Source organism: Propithecus coquereli, unplaced genomic scaffold (assembly GCF_000956105.1).
Source record: "Propithecus coquereli isolate 6110/MARCELLA unplaced genomic scaffold, Pcoq_1.0 Scaffold35, whole genome shotgun sequence".
Classification (NCBI taxonomy): Eukaryota; Metazoa; Chordata; class Mammalia; order Primates; family Indriidae; genus Propithecus; species Propithecus coquereli.
The window spans coordinates 4,463,447-4,481,843 of record NW_012149174.1 but is presented as its reverse complement, the minus strand read 5'-3'; the positions used below and the strand labels follow the sequence as shown (position 1 = coordinate 4,481,843).

The 18,397-nt window shown below is 47.9% G+C and overlaps 1 protein-coding gene across 1 annotated transcript in view; it reads right to left on the bottom strand.

Annotated features, from left to right (window-relative positions):
- FOXO3 (forkhead box O3) overlaps positions 1–11,282 on the bottom strand; it is a 116,111-nt gene extending 104,829 nt beyond the window's left edge. The window contains exon 1 of the mRNA XM_012651208.1: positions 9,770–11,282. Coding sequence (XP_012506662.1) covers positions 9,770–10,387 — 618 coding nt within the window. The 5' untranslated portion in view covers positions 10,388–11,282. The remainder of the gene's footprint in view (positions 1–9,769) is intronic.
- Positions 11,283–18,397: the final 7,115 nt, after the last annotated feature.

The window sequence follows — 18,397 nt, the reverse complement described above, 5'->3', positions numbered from 1 at the left end:
AAAAAAAAAAAAAAAAAAAAAAAAAATCAAGGGAAGGAGCCTAAATCCTAGGTCACAGCATACTTTCCACCAACACACAAAGACAGGTGTTAGTAACTCTGAGTCAGCACAACTCTGAAGCATTCAAGACATACTCTGAAGGATTAATGTGAGGATTAGTGGCAATATATGTAAAGAACGTGGCACATAGTAGAAACTTTTAAAATGGCAGCTATGTCATTCATTGTTGTACCCCGCTCAAAGCCCACCCACACTCCAGGAGGCCATAAAGCATTACAGGAAAGGCAAAAAGCTCCAAAGTCAGAGGGATCTGGGTTTAGATCCCAAGCAAGTTACTTTAACCACTTTGAACCATTTCCTTGTCTTTGAAATGGAGTTTCCATTTAAATGTCTTTCTTACAGGATCAGTATTGGGTGTAAAAAGCCTAGCTGAGTATTTGGCACATAGTAAGGGCTTGATAAATCATAGCTATTTTTGTCATTATTACAACTAGGCCTGGAATGTCTTGTGTAGACTCTTTTTATTGTAGAAGCCAAACTATATCTCTTCTATAACCCTGGCTTCCCTCCCCAAAAATATCATTCTAAAAGATGAGAAGAAACAGATGCAATTCTGACTCAAATATGTCTGAACATTTCAAGCCAAACACCTATTAGGTACCTAGCAAATATCTACTGCTGCTACTTCTGTGAGGACAACCACTCTATGTTCTAAATGTCAACAGAACAGCTGTTTTTTGGACATAAATATAAACAGACAGGATGTGAGCCTGAAGCGTCAGGTGTGTGAGAGAGAAAGGCTTGAACCAAGCACAGGACAAGCTGAAGGGACTCCAGAGAGAGTGGGGACCAGCCTTAGTGCCATCATTGATGGCAATGAACCTGGCATGGCTCCATGACAGGGAAGGGAGGATCCTTGGCTCCTCTCTCCCCTGAAAGACTGACTGACTCTTCTAGACCAAAGCCCTCAGCCAGACCTCACAGTCTTAGTGTCAACCTGTAAAAACCTCCAGCCCGCACACGAAAAGCACAGCCATATCACCAGCTTCACGAAATAGGTCAAGAAAAAGAAATTCAACCGGGGGGGGGGGGGGGGGTTTGGGGGCATAGGAAGACACACCTCATTCAAAACAGGAGAGAGGGACAAATCCCAGTAGTTCTAATTGGGAAATCAAGGAGAATTCATGCCTCTCATGTGTCCCTCACAGCAGGATTTAAAAAAAGAAGAAATTTAGATTACCAGAAAGTAGCTTATGAATGATTATTAACATTTTAATTTGAATCTAAATAAAACCTTTTTATTTGTCATCTCTGTCCACAGCCCTGCTGGGACCCTCTCTTCCATCCCTATGTTCCTATGCCAGTTTCCTAGGGCTGCCATAGCACATGACCACAAATTTAACGCTTTAAAGCAGTAGAAATCTACTCTCTCACAGTTCTGGAGGCTAGGAGCCCAAAATCAAGGTGCTGGCCGATCCATGCTCCCTCAGAAGGCTCTGGAGGAGGATCTTCTCTTGCCTCTTCCCAGCTGCTGGTGGCTCCTGGTAATCCTTGGTCCTCGGCTTCTAACTGCATCACTCCAATCTTTGCCTCCATGTCCACACGGCCTTCTCTGGGTCTCTGTATAGCCTCTCCTCTTCTCACACCCACCCTAATCCAGTATGACCTCATCTTAATCTAGCTAATTACTTCAGGGAAGACCATATTTCCAAATAAGGTCACCATTCTGAGGTTTGAGGAGGATGTTAATTTTAGGGGGGACACTATCCAACCCACTACAGCTGCCAAATCAAAATAAACCACCACCAAAATATGGGACAAAGTGGAGGGAGACAACAAATTATAGCATTCCAGAATTATAAACAAGTTCAAAGTTATAGTCTCCAGGAGATCCACAATTGCTAAATTTGAATTGGAAATAACGTCATTCTTACCTTTCTCTCACCCATAGGAAACTGTGAAGCCTTGGAAAATATCAAAAGTCCCCATCAAAGTAACACTAAAACGTAGAACATTCCACTGATCCAGACGCTGGACATACTCTGTACAAGTTAGGTATTAGGTGCAGATGGATATTCACATATATTATCGTGAGCCAAGCAGCAAGAAAACAAAAGACAGAGGAGGATATTTTTCATTTAACTATTCGGGGATGGGAAGTCTTAGAAGACCAAGGTTTCCTTTTAAAAAGTTACCTTAGGTTTTTAATCTCTACCCTCCCCTCCCAAATTACCCTTTTCTAATGATAACAATAAGCCTATATGGAAACACTATATATCAGACTCCTTTTTTTTTCTTTTTTTTTTTATGAAGCTATTATTTTAGCTGTGAGGAAAAAAAAATACCTACGATCAGCTTAAAGACTTATGTACTCCCTCTGCTGGTTCTGAATTTAAAATAAATTCTCAAAGGCTTCAAGAGCTAAATTATTAATTTCACTATACATCTAAAACACAAGGAAAAATATGATGTGGATTCTCCACCCCGCCCCCACACACAAAGGTATTCAAAGAGATTAATAAGAAATTTCAAAACTCATTTGAAAACTGTCAAACACATCTCTGTTGGGTTTATTATAGGTTCACTCTAGACGGAAGCTAATGCATATCATTTGTTTAGGGGCGAGGTCACTTCTGCTTTGCACTTGCCCCCTACAAATACATACCACATGCCCTCCTTGCTCTGTACTCAACTCCCCACTGCAGCACTAGGATGCATGTGGACACCCAGACATGGTGAGTCCCCAGAAGATAACCTGGCTCTTCACCATAGGCAATGACCCAGGAGTAGCAGAATTACTAGAAGGACCACAGTCCATCAGGGTAGTCTGCTTTGCTTTGTAATGTTATTTCATACAGTCACTGAGGCACTGCCGAGACAATGTCTCAAGATTAAAACCTCAAAACAGCAGGGGTAAGAAGTGAACACACAAACTCTAGATACTCCCATCATACATGTGCATTTTGCAAAGAAAGAGTGACACATCACAGTATTCTACGGATGCCTGCTATTGTAGTTATTTTCCTTTTGGGGGAAATTGAGAACTGTGAAATGAAAGTTGTTTGGTTAAGAATAAAATGGTTAAAGATACTGAGTCTGTCCAGCAGGGATATAAACAGAATTGGGGTCTCCTATCATAATCTCTAGTGTAACCATCTATTCAGAAAACTCTAACTAGGAAGAGCTGCAGACTGGCCCTGAAATGGTTCGTCTCGAAGATTGCTTGCTATCTACTCTTCCTTCATATGTACCTTCTATGTCCTAATCCATGCATATAAAACTTCAAGAATATCTGGGACTTACATCCTAAAATGCAGAACATTATAACCAACTTAGTTTTACACAACAGCGCTGCTGCTGTAAGAAGTGGGTAAGTAAGCTTTAGGCCAAACAATTCCATGGTGACCTTCCAGACAATGCACATTGATGTTGCATATAGTGGGGTATACAAACGGAAAACTTGATTTCATACTTCTCTTAACAAAAGGTCATCCTAAGATCAGGTTTCCCTCAGTTTCTGTGGTGAGCAGTCACTGGCACTTACGCAGTTTTCAGGGACTTCTATGCTAGGAAACAAGACACCATAAGAAACCTCAGAGATACAGAACATCATTTCACATCTACACCACATCATATCAACATCAATGCTAAAAGGTCTAAGGCCAATGCCACCTTCAGAGCTGCAAGTATGAAAAAGATTCCACACATGACATCAGCTCACTCCTGAGTCACATCACCCCGTTTTAGTGTCACAGTCCCAGAACAAGGCTCCAAGTATGAGCAATGCGTATGCATCTAGTAGACACACACCCTGCTTTCAAGGCTCTTACACTGTTCTTGAGAATATACAAGAGCCACAGGAAAGTGACAAAAGAAACAGGAAGGTGTCATGGGGTGGACAGGGTAGGGCGGGGTTAAGAGAGAAGGCTTTTTCAGCAAGGTGAGCTGAGAGCCTGAGGGAGAATGCAAAAGAGAACAACAGCTATTCTAGTGCGAGCCAGCCTTTTAGAAGGGAGGAGCAGCAGAGGAGAACAAATGAAGTAAGAACTTGCAGAACCTGAGGGGAACAGCTGTGAAACCACAATGGTTAGCAGCAGACATGACAGAACAGGGGTGCCCTGGGCTCATGAGGACACATTCTTAACCCAAACTCTGCTAGTTGTGGGACCTTGAGCCAGTCACTCACGCACTCCTGGCCTTTCCTCCGCTGTAAAATTAAGTAGTTAGATGATCTTTAAGACCTCTTTTAGTTCTGAGTTTTAGACAACAAACAATAAAGACGAGTCAGCTGTGTCAAGGCTCCAAATACACTCCAGAGGGAGGCCAGTCCTACATCAGGCCCCGAGAGACAGAATTGGGGATCCCACATCAGTCCAGGGCCACAGGTGTGCTCTAATCCGGGTGGACCTAGGAAAACCCAAGCTTCTCCCAAATAGACCTAACCTACAGGAGCCATGTTACAGTGGCCTTGCATCTCCAGAGCAAGCTCAAAATGATCTGCAGAGGTAAAGGCCAGCTCTGAACCATGCCCAATACCCACTGTGCCATTTGCTAGCAACTTCTCTGCAGAGTTGAAGCACTGGGGAAAACAGGAGTACAGGTAAGACAAAGGGAATGGACAGCAATAACAAGTTCACAAAGCACAGATTTGCAAGTTTATTTTCTGTCTCCCCCATTAGAAAGTGAACTCCTGTGAACTGGAACCTTATCTGCCTTGTGCTACTACTATATCCCTGGGGCCTGGCAGAATGCTGTACACAGAATATGTCTTTGATAAATATTTGTTGACTGAATGAAATGGGATGTGATGCAAATGGGTAAAAAGGGTTTTCTCTTTCCTATCTTTTATTTGCTTACTGTACACCAGCCATAACATCCACTGATACTAGCCCACCTTTGTATTTTTGGTCCCCAGCTCCTTCAATGACAGCCAAAAGGCAAAATGGCTCTTCATGACCCCTCAATTTGTGATGCAGGAAAAGGAGAGAGATGAAGAGTCAAGAATAGGATCAACTCTGTTCCCTACAGGCACAGTAAGTGGGTATAAAACCAAAATAAATTCCATACTCCCTCCAGCGACGGGTAAATGGGGTACCTCACCAGAACACACAGACCTCAAGTCTTATCTCTGCATTTTCATCCAGATCTTTCGATGGATAGTGTCTGCTAAACTTTTGCCAGACCAAGTAAATGACGTCTTAATAGGACAAGGCCTCTTCATTAATTTTTCAAATAAAAATATCTTGCAGGTTTTAAGTAAGAATCACAAGGAGAGTACTAAAAGTTTAACTACAAGATGTTCTTCTATGGTGTCATTTTCTTAAAATAGAACCCTCCTAAAATCTCCTAAAAATAAGTCTGCTATAGTTTCATTTCATTTTCTAAGAAGGGGATAAACATACCAAAACACACACTTAGCTTCTTTTGAGTCTCTCTGCTACATGGGGCTCACAGATCAAAGTCTAAAAGGGCCAATTTCTTCACTTCATAGGTCAGTGACACAGCTTTGAAAAAGAGGAAAAACAGTCCCCGTAGTGTACTGCTGCCGTAGAAAGAGGAAGTATATTAGCTGAGAATCACTGACGAAGACAGTATGCCAAAGGAAATTACAAAACAGCATTTTGGCAACATGGGCCAAGCAAAGAGATTCTTCACACATGACCATAACCAGCCTTCTGGTGAGTTACTCCAAAAGGTGACTGAGATCAAAATTATGAGCCAACATAGAATTAGGACTTTGTTATTTAGAAATTTTAAAAAAAATTTTTTAAAAAGTTGCACTTAACATTTTCTTAATATAGTATGTTGAAAAGGAACTGATGCATTAATCTAAAGAACAGAACAGTGAGGACATAAATAAGCATTATGTGGCATGTCAGCCCTCACTTTCTTACCTTGGCAAGAAGCCATAATAGTACATATTCTCACATGGAAGAAGGCTCAGACTCTTGAAGAATTATCTTCTGCAGCAGCAGCAGCAAAGTCTTAACATATTATCCCGCATTTGTGAAATTGTGGGCACCACCACAGAAACACAGGTTGCCTATATGATCATGCCTTGACCCATGGGAAATGCAAGTGTGTGGGCGTGTATTGAGGAATTAGTGGTAAACAGGCCTTACCAGGTAAACCCTGGAGTCCTTAGAGATCTCCCCAAGACAAGAGGAACTGAAAAAATTCACTAGTTCATTTATGGGTGCAGTACAAGTAACCTTAATCTGAATTAAAGGAAATGTAACCTTTTCCCCTCTTAACCACATCTGATTATTCATTTCTACTTTAATGCCTGAGGTAAGGGAACCTGTGAGATAGCCATCAGCCTTCTCCCTGGCACAGTATGCATCTGACAAATGTAAGGTAACCAAGGGCTTCCTTCTTCTGTTAAAATGCTATCTTTCTTTCCTCTTTTATCACTTCATAGTTCCAAAGCCCTCATATTGACAGGACAGCTATACAAACACGATACACTCATTTGGCCTCCACCAACATTCGCCTACCCTTCTGATGCTGGAATAATAACCAAAATGTTTGTAATTGAGAGGCAAACATGCTTTTCAGGAAAGCAACCTCTGCTTACATAAGACTCATTACTTAGTAAATGACCCTTAAAAAAAAGATCAATTTAAACAATGAAAAAGAGAGAAAGAAAATAAGGAACAAAGACCTCTAGAACTGTGGCTACTAATTACCTCTGTAATAACTAGCTGTGTGATTCCAGAAAAGTCATTAACTTCTCTAAGAATCAGATTCTTCACCAATAAAATAAGAGGGTTGAAGTGATAAGCAAACTTTACCCTGGCTATACATTAGAATCACCTAAGAAACTTAAAAAAAAAAAAAAATGCTAAGCCACACACCAGCTCAGTCAAATCAGATTCTCTAGGTATTCGTATATTTCAAAAGCTCTCAGGTAATTCTAATACACAACCAGGGCTGAGAACTCCTGGTCTAGATTCTGATCCCTAAGGCCTCTTTTCTAAGTCTTTCATTTGGTGATGATAGGGTGATAATTCTGGTTACAGGATCTCACAATGCAATGGCCCAAATAGCCACAAAAGTAAGGCTTAGACCATGGATGCATGCCGTGCCCTTTATGCACACATGACTAGGAGAAGTTAACCTGAATTCTAGACATTTTTAGAAGTTAAAAATCCTAATGCATAACTCAGAATGAAAGTAGTGTGGTTTAAATGCACATGCATGCTTTCAAAATTACTAATCATGATAGGAATGAACTCCTAAACTTGGATGCATGGAAATGCGTCACAATTAGCTCCTGATCTCTCCCTTTTCCCTCTTCTTCCACCCCCAATAAACCACAAACACAAAAAATGTTGACTATTAGTCATAATGAGAATATGAAACCAGCCCCAGTTTCAAAGAGCCTTCTCCATCATCAAAGATTTGAAAGTTCCTGCATGGCTGCATCTTTTGATGAAGGTCATCTTATAAAAACTCTAAATTATATCCCTTTAGTCTTCAAGGATTAGTTGCCACATGACATTCAGAAATGGAACTGGTGAAAAAAAGTTAAAGTAAAAATAATCATAAAGTGTGTACCGTCTTAAACATATTAAACCTTAATAATTTCAATTTACAGTATATCCTAAGATTTTAGTTAAAGAGAGATGAGATGGCAGGGAAGGATAAAAGAAACCATGGGATGTAAACATGGTTATGACATAAAAAACCACAAAGTTTATGACTAGGCTCCAAAATCTCTATTGCAAGTCCTGCAAACTACATGACAACATAACTAGCCCAATCTCAATTCATGGCTACTTTTGTTGCTACTACTTTCTCGTGTAATCTTCCCCAAAAAATCAAGTGTATTAAACTGTTATTATCTTTAACCATAAAAATAATAGCAAGAAATATTATTTGTGGAATTAAATTGTTTTTATAATCTTAAAAATCATGGGAAAGGCGAAAACCCTTCCTATGTTAATTTTTAACTTAGTTAACTAACAGATCCTCTGTACTAAATTCAGACATGCAGGACTAAATTTCGAGTGTGAGAAATTTGAAAAATATTTCAAATGCTCAAATCCATCTTCTCAGGTCCCGTACACTCACCCTTTCCTGACACTACACTGAGATTAACCCTTGTCATCCACTTGAAAACCTTTTTTTTTTTTAAAGGTATCACATTAGTGCTGCTTTGATGCAAAACCATCTAACTTTCATTCTTTCTGTAAAGAAACCTCATATACAACTGGCATTCCTTTGTAAAGCAATTAAACCAAATGTAAGATTCATAATGTCAGCATTTGTTAAAAGGAGACGAAACAGATTTGTGGAATAATATCAAGCACACATTTTGCTTTTAAAGTATTTAAATAAGGCCTCTCTAATATGAGCCATTAAGAAAAAAACCAGGCAGTTTGCAAGATTTTTCTAAAAACAAATTAAAACGTTCCCTACACTAAACTCTCTAGCTTTTTCATACACAGGCTCCTCTCCAGTACTTCAATTGTCTAAGATTAAACTGTTCTTACTTTTACACCTACTCGAAGCTAGGAAGACAGAGGGCTCCCCAAATGGCAATGAAGGGAAAAAAGGAGAAAGCAACTCCCTCTTTCATTAAAAACAAAATAAACAAACACAAAAATGCAACTAAATTGCAAATAGAAGCAGCTGATAAGCGATATGTATCTCCAACTGCGCAGGACTCTCCACTGCCTGGTACTGACACATTCCTATCTTGGGGGAAGGGGCGAGAGAGGTGCCCAGGGAGGGCAAAGCAGCTGGGTATCAGCAGCCCAGTAGGGGCAGAGGAGTTAATCTCTTTGGATACCCAACTGCAGGAAATCATTACATCATAGGCCTTTCCACACCTCTCTCTCTACCACGTGTCCAGTGCCCCAAGAGGCCCAAAAGGAAATGTAGTCTCTCTTCAGGTTCATTTACAGGTAGATGCCATTATGGCCCAGCCCAGCCACCACAGCTCCCTCCCAACGGCGTAGGTGGAGCGCACGCCCCACACCTGACCCCACACCTGAACCCCCGCCTCAAACAGTGCCAGAGTTCAGGCCTCAGCGGGAGCAGCAAGTACGGCCAGTTCGTGTTGAGGTGGCCAGGCTGGCCCGTTCGAGATCTCAGAACATTTCGGAAGCTACTCGAGGGCAGGTGTACTGGAATGAAATCTCTGAGGAGCAAAGATGCCAATACAGGCAAGGAAAGAGAGCCAGGAAAAGGTTTTGCAACCAGTGCTTTTTCGAATGGGATCGATGTGCCTGTGGGAGTTAACACCCACAAGCCGAAACTTGGACCCACGGGTTCTCATTCAGCTAGTGACAACGCATCATGCTCCTGCGACCGACTAGAAACCAGACATCCAACCCCTCCTCCGGGCACTGAGTCCCAAATATTTCCCTACACCCCTTCACTCCATCCACAGCGCCCTCACGGGGCCCCCACTAGGGTGAACTCTGTTCCGAAGTTGGCCGCGGACCCACCTCCTCAGCGCTGTCCGGAGAATCCAGCAAATGCACTCCTGTGGGTCTGCCCTTCCTTCGCCAGCGTCCCTTGACCTCTCTCCTCACCTGCCTATGCCCCAGGCTTCCGCGGGAGCCTCCTCCCCCTAGCCCCCGCAGCCGTCCCCAGGTGCTCCAACTCTGGGGGTCAAAGAGAGCCCCCAAAGCCTCACAATGGAGGATCCCCCTACCAACCCCTCTCCCCGGTGCCCTCAGGCGCGCTCCGACGAATCCAAACCGCGCTGCGCAGGAGGCCCGGCGGGTCCGGCCGCCAGCCTGGGGTGGGTACGCACCTTCCAGCCGGCAGAGCTGTTGCTGTCGCCCTTATCCTTGAAGTAGGGCACGCAGCGCACCATCCACTCGTAGATCTGGGACAAAGTGAGCCGTTTGTCCGGAGAGCTCTCGATGGCGCGGGTGATCAGGTCGGCGTAGGACAGGTTCCCCCAGGCGTTCCTCCGCGACGAGCATTTCCTTGGCTGCCCAGAGCCCCCAGCCGCCCCCGGCTGCGGCGGTGGCAGTGGCTGCTGAGGCTGCAGCGGCGTCTGAGTTCCCCCGCTCAGCGCGCCTGCCGCGGGGGCTGGCCCGGACCCGGGGTCCTGCCCTCCGGGAGCCAGCAGCCGGGCCGAGTCCTCAAGGAGCAGCCCGGAGCCCAGCGTGCCGCTCCCGCCGCCGCCTATCGCCATGGCCGAGCCGGCCCGGCCACCGCCGTCCTCGTCGTCTTCATCGTCCTCCTCCTCGGGGATCATGGAGTCCGCGGCCGTCTCCCCCGAGGGCTTGGCCGGGCTAGCCTGGAGCTCCGGCCTCTGCAGGGGCCACGTACAGGAGCGCGGTCGGCTCTGGGGCTCGAACTCCGGGTCCAGCTCTACTTCGAGAGGAGAGAGAGGAGCTGGGGAGGCCGGTGCCTCTGCCATCTTCTCCGCCCTCCCGCAGCTCGGGCTCTCGCGCTCTCCTCTAGCGCCGGGGCGGGGTGCGGCGGGGGAGGGACGTGGGCGCCGCGAAGGCTCCGGCTCCCGGGCGCCGCCGCCGCCTGGGGAAGCACGAGAGGAAAGAGAAGGAGAGTTGGTTATCCCGGGCCGGAGCCCAGTCCTCGCCGAGTCCTCGCCCGCTGCCGCCGCTTCCCAGCCGCACCGCGCCGGCCTCCCAGGAATAGGCAGACCTGGAGACGTGCGTCCAGCGAACCTAGCGCAGCAGACGCCGCCCCCTGGCCAGGCCGCGGGGGAGACGCGAGCGAATCGACGGCCTCGCACGGGGCAGCCCCCTCCCCCCCGCCGCGGCCGCCTGAGCTGCAGGTCTCTCCTGGGCTAGGTGCTGGGCGGGGAAGAAGGGGGAGGGGCGGGCCGCGCCTTTAAAGCGGGCAGCGGCCCGAGCTGGCGCAGCCGAGCCACGGTCGCAGCCGGATCCCGAGCCCGGGCGGGCGTGCGTTTGTTTATGTTTCGCTCCAGCCCGCTCAAGTGCCTCCCGCGGTGCCGCCGCCAAAGTCTGTGGGGTCTTCAGCTCTTTTCCCCTTCCCTGGCCCTGCTGCCTCCGCGACCCCCCTTCTACCTCCCACCCAGCCGAGTGGCCAGAGCCCGGGGACAGCGCGGGCAGCTCCTTTCTCTCCTCTTCGCCGCGGGCCCGAAGGGCGAACGTGGGTCTGGGCGCGGATGAGCCCTTGTCAGTTCCAAAACACAGAAAAGACGGAAAGAAGGAGGACAAACAGCCCAAGGGGTGTTCGCAAAAGGTCGAACCCGGAGGGAACGGCCACTTCAGGGTTTTTGGTTTATATTCTCGCGGACGTCGGACCCTCCGCCCCCTTCCCAGTCAGGAAGGGCGGGCGGTGGGGTGGGGAGCAAGTCAGAACATAAATCTTCCAACAGGTCGGGAAGCGCCAAGTCTCCCGGGCTGCCAGAAAACCCGGACCAGCACGTTCATCACCTCCTTGCTCCCACTGCTGCCATCTTGACAGTTTCCCTTCCCTCAAGTCCTTTAAAAACACTAGCGGGAGAGAAGGGGGGCGCACACCGAGTCACGGGGAGGGAAAAGGGAAGCGCCTGGCCCAGCTCGGAAGCAGATCCGGAGTCACCGGGGAAGGCGGCCGCCCGCTGCACTGCTCCAGCGCCTACCTCGGTTCCTTCCCTTCAGGGACGAGGCGGGACGACGCACAATCCCGCGCGGGCCCGGGGCACGGCGAGGAGGGGGCGCGCAACCTCGGCGAAGGAGAAGCGCTCGGGCCGCCGCCGCAGCCCGCCCGAGAAACCGCCTGTCAGCTTGCGCGCCGCCGCCTTCCACATTCCTCCTCCTCCCTTCCACGAGCAGGGCGGCCGCGGCAGCAGCACAAAGTTATAGACACACGCAGGGAGCCTCAACCTAGGCTGACGGCGGGCGGGCGGGTCTCCGCCCAAGGGGAGGGCTGGGGCGGCGGGCCCGGGTGTGCTTGTGTGTGTGCGTGTAAGAGTTCGTGTGTGCGCTCGCGCGCCTGCGCGGCCGGGCTCCGCGGGGGCTGCGGGCGTGGGTGTCGGAGCGCGCGCCGCGGGCCGGGACTCGGCGGGCTCCCGCTGCCCTCCCCGCCGGGCTCCTCCTCCCTCCCAGGAGCCTCAACGACAACAAAGCGTGGCGCTGGCCCGCGAGAGGCATGAGCGCAGATCCCCTAACGCTCCTTAGAGCCCAGCCGCGTGGCCTCCCCGACTTGGAGCAGGGCGCCTGGCACCAGGGGTCCCTCGGCCTGCACGTCTGCCCGCCGGGCTCTGGGCCAGCCCTGGTATCCGGTTCCCCGTTAGAATTAGACACCAGGTAACACCTGAGATAAGATGTTGACCGTAGATGGCAAAGGTTACCTCGGCGTGGAAACAGTGACCAGCGAAGATGTTGATGCCTGCAGAACTTCGATAAGCCGATCCCCACAGATTTGATCAGGCACCAAAAGGTTGGCACCGAGTCTCTCACCTTGCACGTTCGACCACAATCGCGTTTCACTTTTCCTGGATTTCATAAGCAAACGGAGGAGAGGTGTAGCTAACTCGGGAAGAAATGCAAATTATTCCCTCGTCCTAAACGCCAGGGCAGATTCCGAACAACTGGGAAGGGGAAATAATTTTATTCTAATTTGTAAATGACGATAAAACAGCTGATTGTGCATTTTTTACTTTTTTTTAAGAAGAGCTATTCCTTTAGGTTTAGAAGAACATCTTCACGAGTCCTTATCCTGCGATCCGTACCCCAAATCGTTCATTAGTGCACTAAGAATGCACTACCCGCTACATGTACATCAAAAGGCTATCCACTTTGGTTCATAAATATCTTCTTGTTAAAAAGATTAAATCCTTCTAAATCACCGGAGATAATTTCAGAGTCTAGCAACGGGCTCCGAAACAACCCCATATACAAAAAGGTCCAGCCGAGCATACGCAGGAGTCAGCCCACCCGGCTGGCTCCGGGCTCCGGGCTTTGCGCAGGACCCGTCACTCAAGTGACGCGCGGCCCCGCCCCTGCACCAAGCTAGTTCGACGCGTACAAACAGATGATGTCATTGTATCCACACGCGCGTGACCCCGGAGCTCCTCGCCGCGTTGCCATTCGCTGCGATGCTTACTCGTCAAGCCACGCCGAGCGCTGACTGGCCGTGGCCACTAGTCTCCAGGCCCCAGACGCCCCTCTCCGCCCCCCGCCCCCGCCCCCCAGCAAATAATAAACAATCGAGTAAAATTCTAAGGCAGGAAGGCAGGGAGGGAGGAGAGGAAAAAGAGAAGGCGCACCAGAAACCAGTTCTTCGCGCGCCTACAGTAGGAGGGTTAAAAGGGGGGACGTGAGGGGACAGGGAAGGAAGAAGGGAGCAGACCTGGGGCGGTGGGTCCCACCGCGATGAAGAGGCGTCGGCGGAGGAAAGTTGGAGAGCACTCGGCGGGGGGGCGCCTGGCGCTGCGGTGGGCGCTAGGGCCCGGGAGCGCGGGGCTCTGGGCTCGGGGGCGGGCCGCGGCCGGCCGAGGGGGCGGGGACTGAGGAGCGGCGGGGGCGGAGCTGGCGGCACGTGCTGGAGGAGGGCGGGCGCGCGCCGCACGGGCTGCTCGGGGGCGCGCGGCCCCAGCAGCCGCGCGCACTTGTTTACCAGCGCACGTGGGTGTTATTTTTAAATGGAATGTAGTGCTGGCTGCGCGGCCGAGTGGCGGGAGCGTGGGGCCTCTTGCGCTGGCGGGGGGACGCAGCGGGACTGGCGCCGCGCGGCCTTTCCGGGCCCTGCTCGCGACCTAGCAAGGCTGTCCCCACTATGCGGTGCCAGTAAAGCCAGCGGCCGAGGCCGGGGAGCCTGATTGCAAGTTTCGCGCGCTGCCTAAGCCGGTGCGAGAACGATGGTTTCCCGCCGCGGAACGCTGCCTTCTTCGCGCCCAGACTTGGCTCCTGCATTCATATTCATGGAACAAAGCCGCCTGCTTGTCTTTGCCTTGGAGGCCGCGTCAGGCCAGCCCCGCGGCCACCGGTTCTGGAGCAGGTCTTACGCGCGAATAGCCTCAGTGGCACACGTACTTTGGTCACAAGGTGTACTCTCAGCTCCCTACGTGGTCTGTGGCCTCACTACCTTGTTCGAATGCCCCCAGTCCACATGTGCCCGTCTCGTGGGCATATGGCTCTGCCCACATACAAATAAGCTTCCGCTACTTAAGGTTGTCTTTGGAATGGGAAGTCTGGGAGAGGGGCTCTGACTGCTTCTTGGGGTTGCTCCTGGGCTGAGGCCCCTCTCCGCGTGGAGGTCTGCACCGCTGAGAGGCTTGGAGTTTCCATTTGGTTTACATCCTGGCAGTCGTTTTTGATGTACGAACACAACTCAGCTTCAAGTGCCAATGCTTGGGGCTGGGAAGTGGTGTTAAGAGCATATAAGTCAGAGTCTTGTGTTCAGCTTTGCACGAAGAACCGGGAGGCTAGATGACCCAGGGGTTTGCATCATGATAACAGCATAAAATCCAAAAAATTTTCAATTACTGGTTTTAAATACAACTGTAGAAGAAATCCACGCTTTGCCTTTTCTAAATCTAAGCACTCCTTTGTTATTAGAGTGCAGACCTGCAGAAATAGAATGTGTTTACACTGGCTGGGCCCTTGGCCATTAGATTTTCACTCTAAACAATTTGAGGGTCCATTTACAGAATGCATATCCCAAGGGCCTACCAGAAAAGTGAAAGAGTTAAAAGATTCAGTGGATTAACTGAGAGCCTTTTGAGTTTCACAGTGAGGAATAGGGGGCACATGAAAAATCCATTTCCCTCAAAAAGCTTGCTTACAGTCTGAACTGAGGATACAGGACATATTTAAAAGTTAAGTATTTCAAGAATTTAAAAACAGAAGTCAAACACAAGAGACCATACATACAGTGTTAAGTAAGTTTCAAATGTGTTGAAGATCAAAAAACTTCAGATGGCAGTGACTATACACATGCAGCTTTGTAAATGTGGTCTTACCTAAAGAATGTATCCTCATAAATCGTGCCTATGAGCAAACCTTCAACAACTCATAGACTGAATCTCAGAGATTGTTCTCTTTTAGCCTGAAATTGCCTTGACCTTTGCCTTCCTCTTGAAGGCCTCCTTGGTCCTTCTCCATTTCTTCCTACCACCTTTTTTCTTTAAACGTTTTAGTATAGGAAAGCTGAGAGTTAGGGTCGTTGGTTGAGAAGGAATGCCAGGATTACCTTTGAGGTACAATTTTTAGTCAAAACTTTCCCTGCCTCTTACTGATAATTTTATACCCTATTTATTTCTACGAATGATTTAAGGTGGTGACTGTTCGCTCCATTTTGTAAATTCAGTCACTGAAGGAACAAAAATTTAGAATTCTTACCTGAATAAGCAAAGTAAATTCACCATTTCAGACACCTAGTTGTGAGGGGCTTGGTGGTAGATGCCAGGGTTCTCCCTCTGAAGGGGCCACTGCTCAGCACCTCTGTCCTAGTCCAGTTCTCCTTGCACCTAGGCCAGCTGGAGCCTCCCTCTGACCACAGAGCCCAAATTCTAGGAACTGGGCATGCTGTTCCCTCTCTGCAAGTGCCCATTGTCCTCTTGGATTGGCTTCTATGTCCATCTCTGCAATGAAGACAGGAAACACGAAGAAGACAGAAAACACAAAGCCTCCTAACAAATAGGTGTGACCCACCTGGAAAGAAAGAAGGATCCCCAATATTCAGATCTATAGCTGCTCCTCAATCTATGTCTGACACCCTCATTAGTCCCTTTCTCTGCTTCCCCTCTCAGCAAACTGCTCTCATGCAACACTTTACTGAACACTGTACCAAAGAGCTATGAGCTGCTGCTTGTCCTTTGGGGCATCATTCCAGGCAGGTTTCATCACCACCCTCTCTATCTGCACCTCCTGTCCTCTTTCTCCCTCTTTGCCTCCTTTAGGCATGACAAATCTGGGTAAAGCCTCTCCCAGGTCATTACCAGGACTGTCTTATGGTAAGCTGTGAAGGGCGCAAGTACATGTAATTTCAGGGGTGAAAAGTGGGGGATCCAAAAAAGGGATATTTACCTGAAATGGAATTGGATAGAAATTAGGAAGAATTCTCTTTTTTGGTAATTTGAGGTAATGATGATAGCCAATCTTTGTCGCTTAATATGTTGCAGACCCTGAACCAAGCACTTTATTTGCAGTGTTTAAGCCTCACAAGCCCATGGAACAGTGCTAAATGGCATGGGGGTTGCGATTCAGGTCGAGTCTGAGTCTGAGGTCGAGTCTGATCCCCTCATCCACCAGCCATGTGACCTGGGGTTGTTATGTAACCATTGAGCCTTGTGCCTCATTGATAAAATGAATCTAATGCCTTCTAGGATTGTTGGAAGGATTGGGCTAGTTGAGATCGCAATCTAAAACATTTAATATTGGAATACGAGGGTGAGCTTTAAAAAACGGTGATTCCCGGCCCAGCGCGGTGGCTCACGCCTGTAATCCTAGCACTCTGGGAGGCCGAGGCGGGCGGATTGTTTGAGCTCAGGAGTTCGAGACCAGCCTGAACAAGAGCGAGACCCCGTCTCTACTAAAAATAGAAAGAAATTGGCCAAACAACTAAAAATAGAAAAAATTAGCTGGGCATGGTGGCGCATGCCTGTAGTCCCAGCTACTCGGGAGGCTGAGGCAGGAGGATCGCTTGAGCTCAGGAGTTTGAGGTTGCTGTGAGCTAGGCTGACGGCACAGCACTCTAGCCCAGGCAAGAGAGGGAGACTCTGTCTCAAAAAAAAAAAAAAAACGGTGATTCCCCAAGCTCCATCTTGGACCAACTGAGTTAGAATTTCGGAGGGTAGGGCCTGACATTGATTTTTTAAAAAATGATTGCCAAGTGAATCAGAGGCAGTGAAGTTGAGAACCCTGAGATAGAAGTCTCTCTGCTGCACACTCTGTTGTTTGCCCTAGGCTATGACTAATTGGTTCCTGCTTAGAATGAGAACTGACTACACACAGGGGACAGCTTCCATACATGAACATCTTAGTTTTATATCCCCTGCCAGGGACCATCCCTCTCATTTCACAGGTGTTTGCCTTAGGTTACACAGTGAGTGGCAGGCCAGGCTTTGGACGGAGGGTTGCCTGAAACCATGGCACGTTCTCTTCCCCTGAACCCCGCACTGCCTCTCCAACAGTGGGCCCAAAGGAAAGGGGCTTTACGTGGTCCTTGTGGCCTGAAGAAAAGAGACTGGGACTAGATAAGCAAACGGAACCCGAAGCACAGTCTAAAGCTGGTGGTTATCTGGCCAAATCTGCCCCCACAGGGTTGGTTATTAGCTTTCCCAGGTGTTTTTAAAGTTTTCGAGTCTGCTGCCAATATTTTTAAAGGAGGACATTTCACCTAAAATCTGGATTTCTAGCTCTTATTGAAAAATTAGAAGATCTGGGACACTGACACCATACCCACATGTCAACAATTAGCTGATGTGTCCTCTCTGGAGGAATATCATGAACTTAGGCCCCAACGAATTTCCACAGATAAAATTTCAAGGCTGGGCATGGTAGTTCAGGCCTGTAATCCTAGCACTCTGGGAGGCCGGGGTGGGAGGATTGTTTGAGGCCAGGAGTTCAAGACCAGCCTGAACAACAGTGTGACCCAGTCTCTACAAAAAATAGAAAAATTAGCTGGGCGTGGTAGTGCATGCCTGTGGCTCCAGCTACTCGGGAGGCTGAAGCAGGAGGATCCCTTGAGCCCAGGAGTTTGAGGCTGCTGTGAGCTATGATGACATAACTGCACTCTAGCTGGGGCAATATAGCAAGACCCTGACTCAAAAAAAAAAAAAAAAAAGAATAAGAGCATATAAGTATGCTTAATATTTAAAGAAATAAAAAAGAAGTTTGAAAATATGAAAAAGGAACAAGAGTGTGTGAAAAAAACAACTGAGTAGATTTGAAATCAAATCAAATACTTCTTATTTGGTTTAGGTCCTTGAAGACACAGGGGCCAGGCTATACACCTTATAGGTCATTGATTGCCAATTGAAGGAAGGAAGTACTCAATTCTTCTTTTGAAACCTAGCAGTAAGAATGAGCGTTGTGACTATATTTTTAAAATGTAAATGTAAAAAATCCTATTGTAAGATCCAACAAATCACTTCTGGGGAAAGGAAGACATAAAGTCAGAATTAATGCAATACTTCCAGCCGACTGGCCTCCAGCAGATGGCATTGAGCTTTGTGAGTGGTCTATCGATTCCATTTCTCTTCTTGGAAAAACTTGTGAAGTGAGCATGTGTCCATATCCACTTGTTAGAAAATCTATTTAAAATGCCTAGTAATTGAAACCTTAAATACAAATTACTTTAAAACATTGATGTGGTACTTAAAAGAAATCAAGGCCATATGGAACCTTTCATTACTCTGAATATATTGCATTGCCCTGGTACCATTCGGCACGTCCACTAATGTGTAAAGTTTTCTGGAATAATCTGGTACTAAAGCCCCCAAAGGATGTGATTT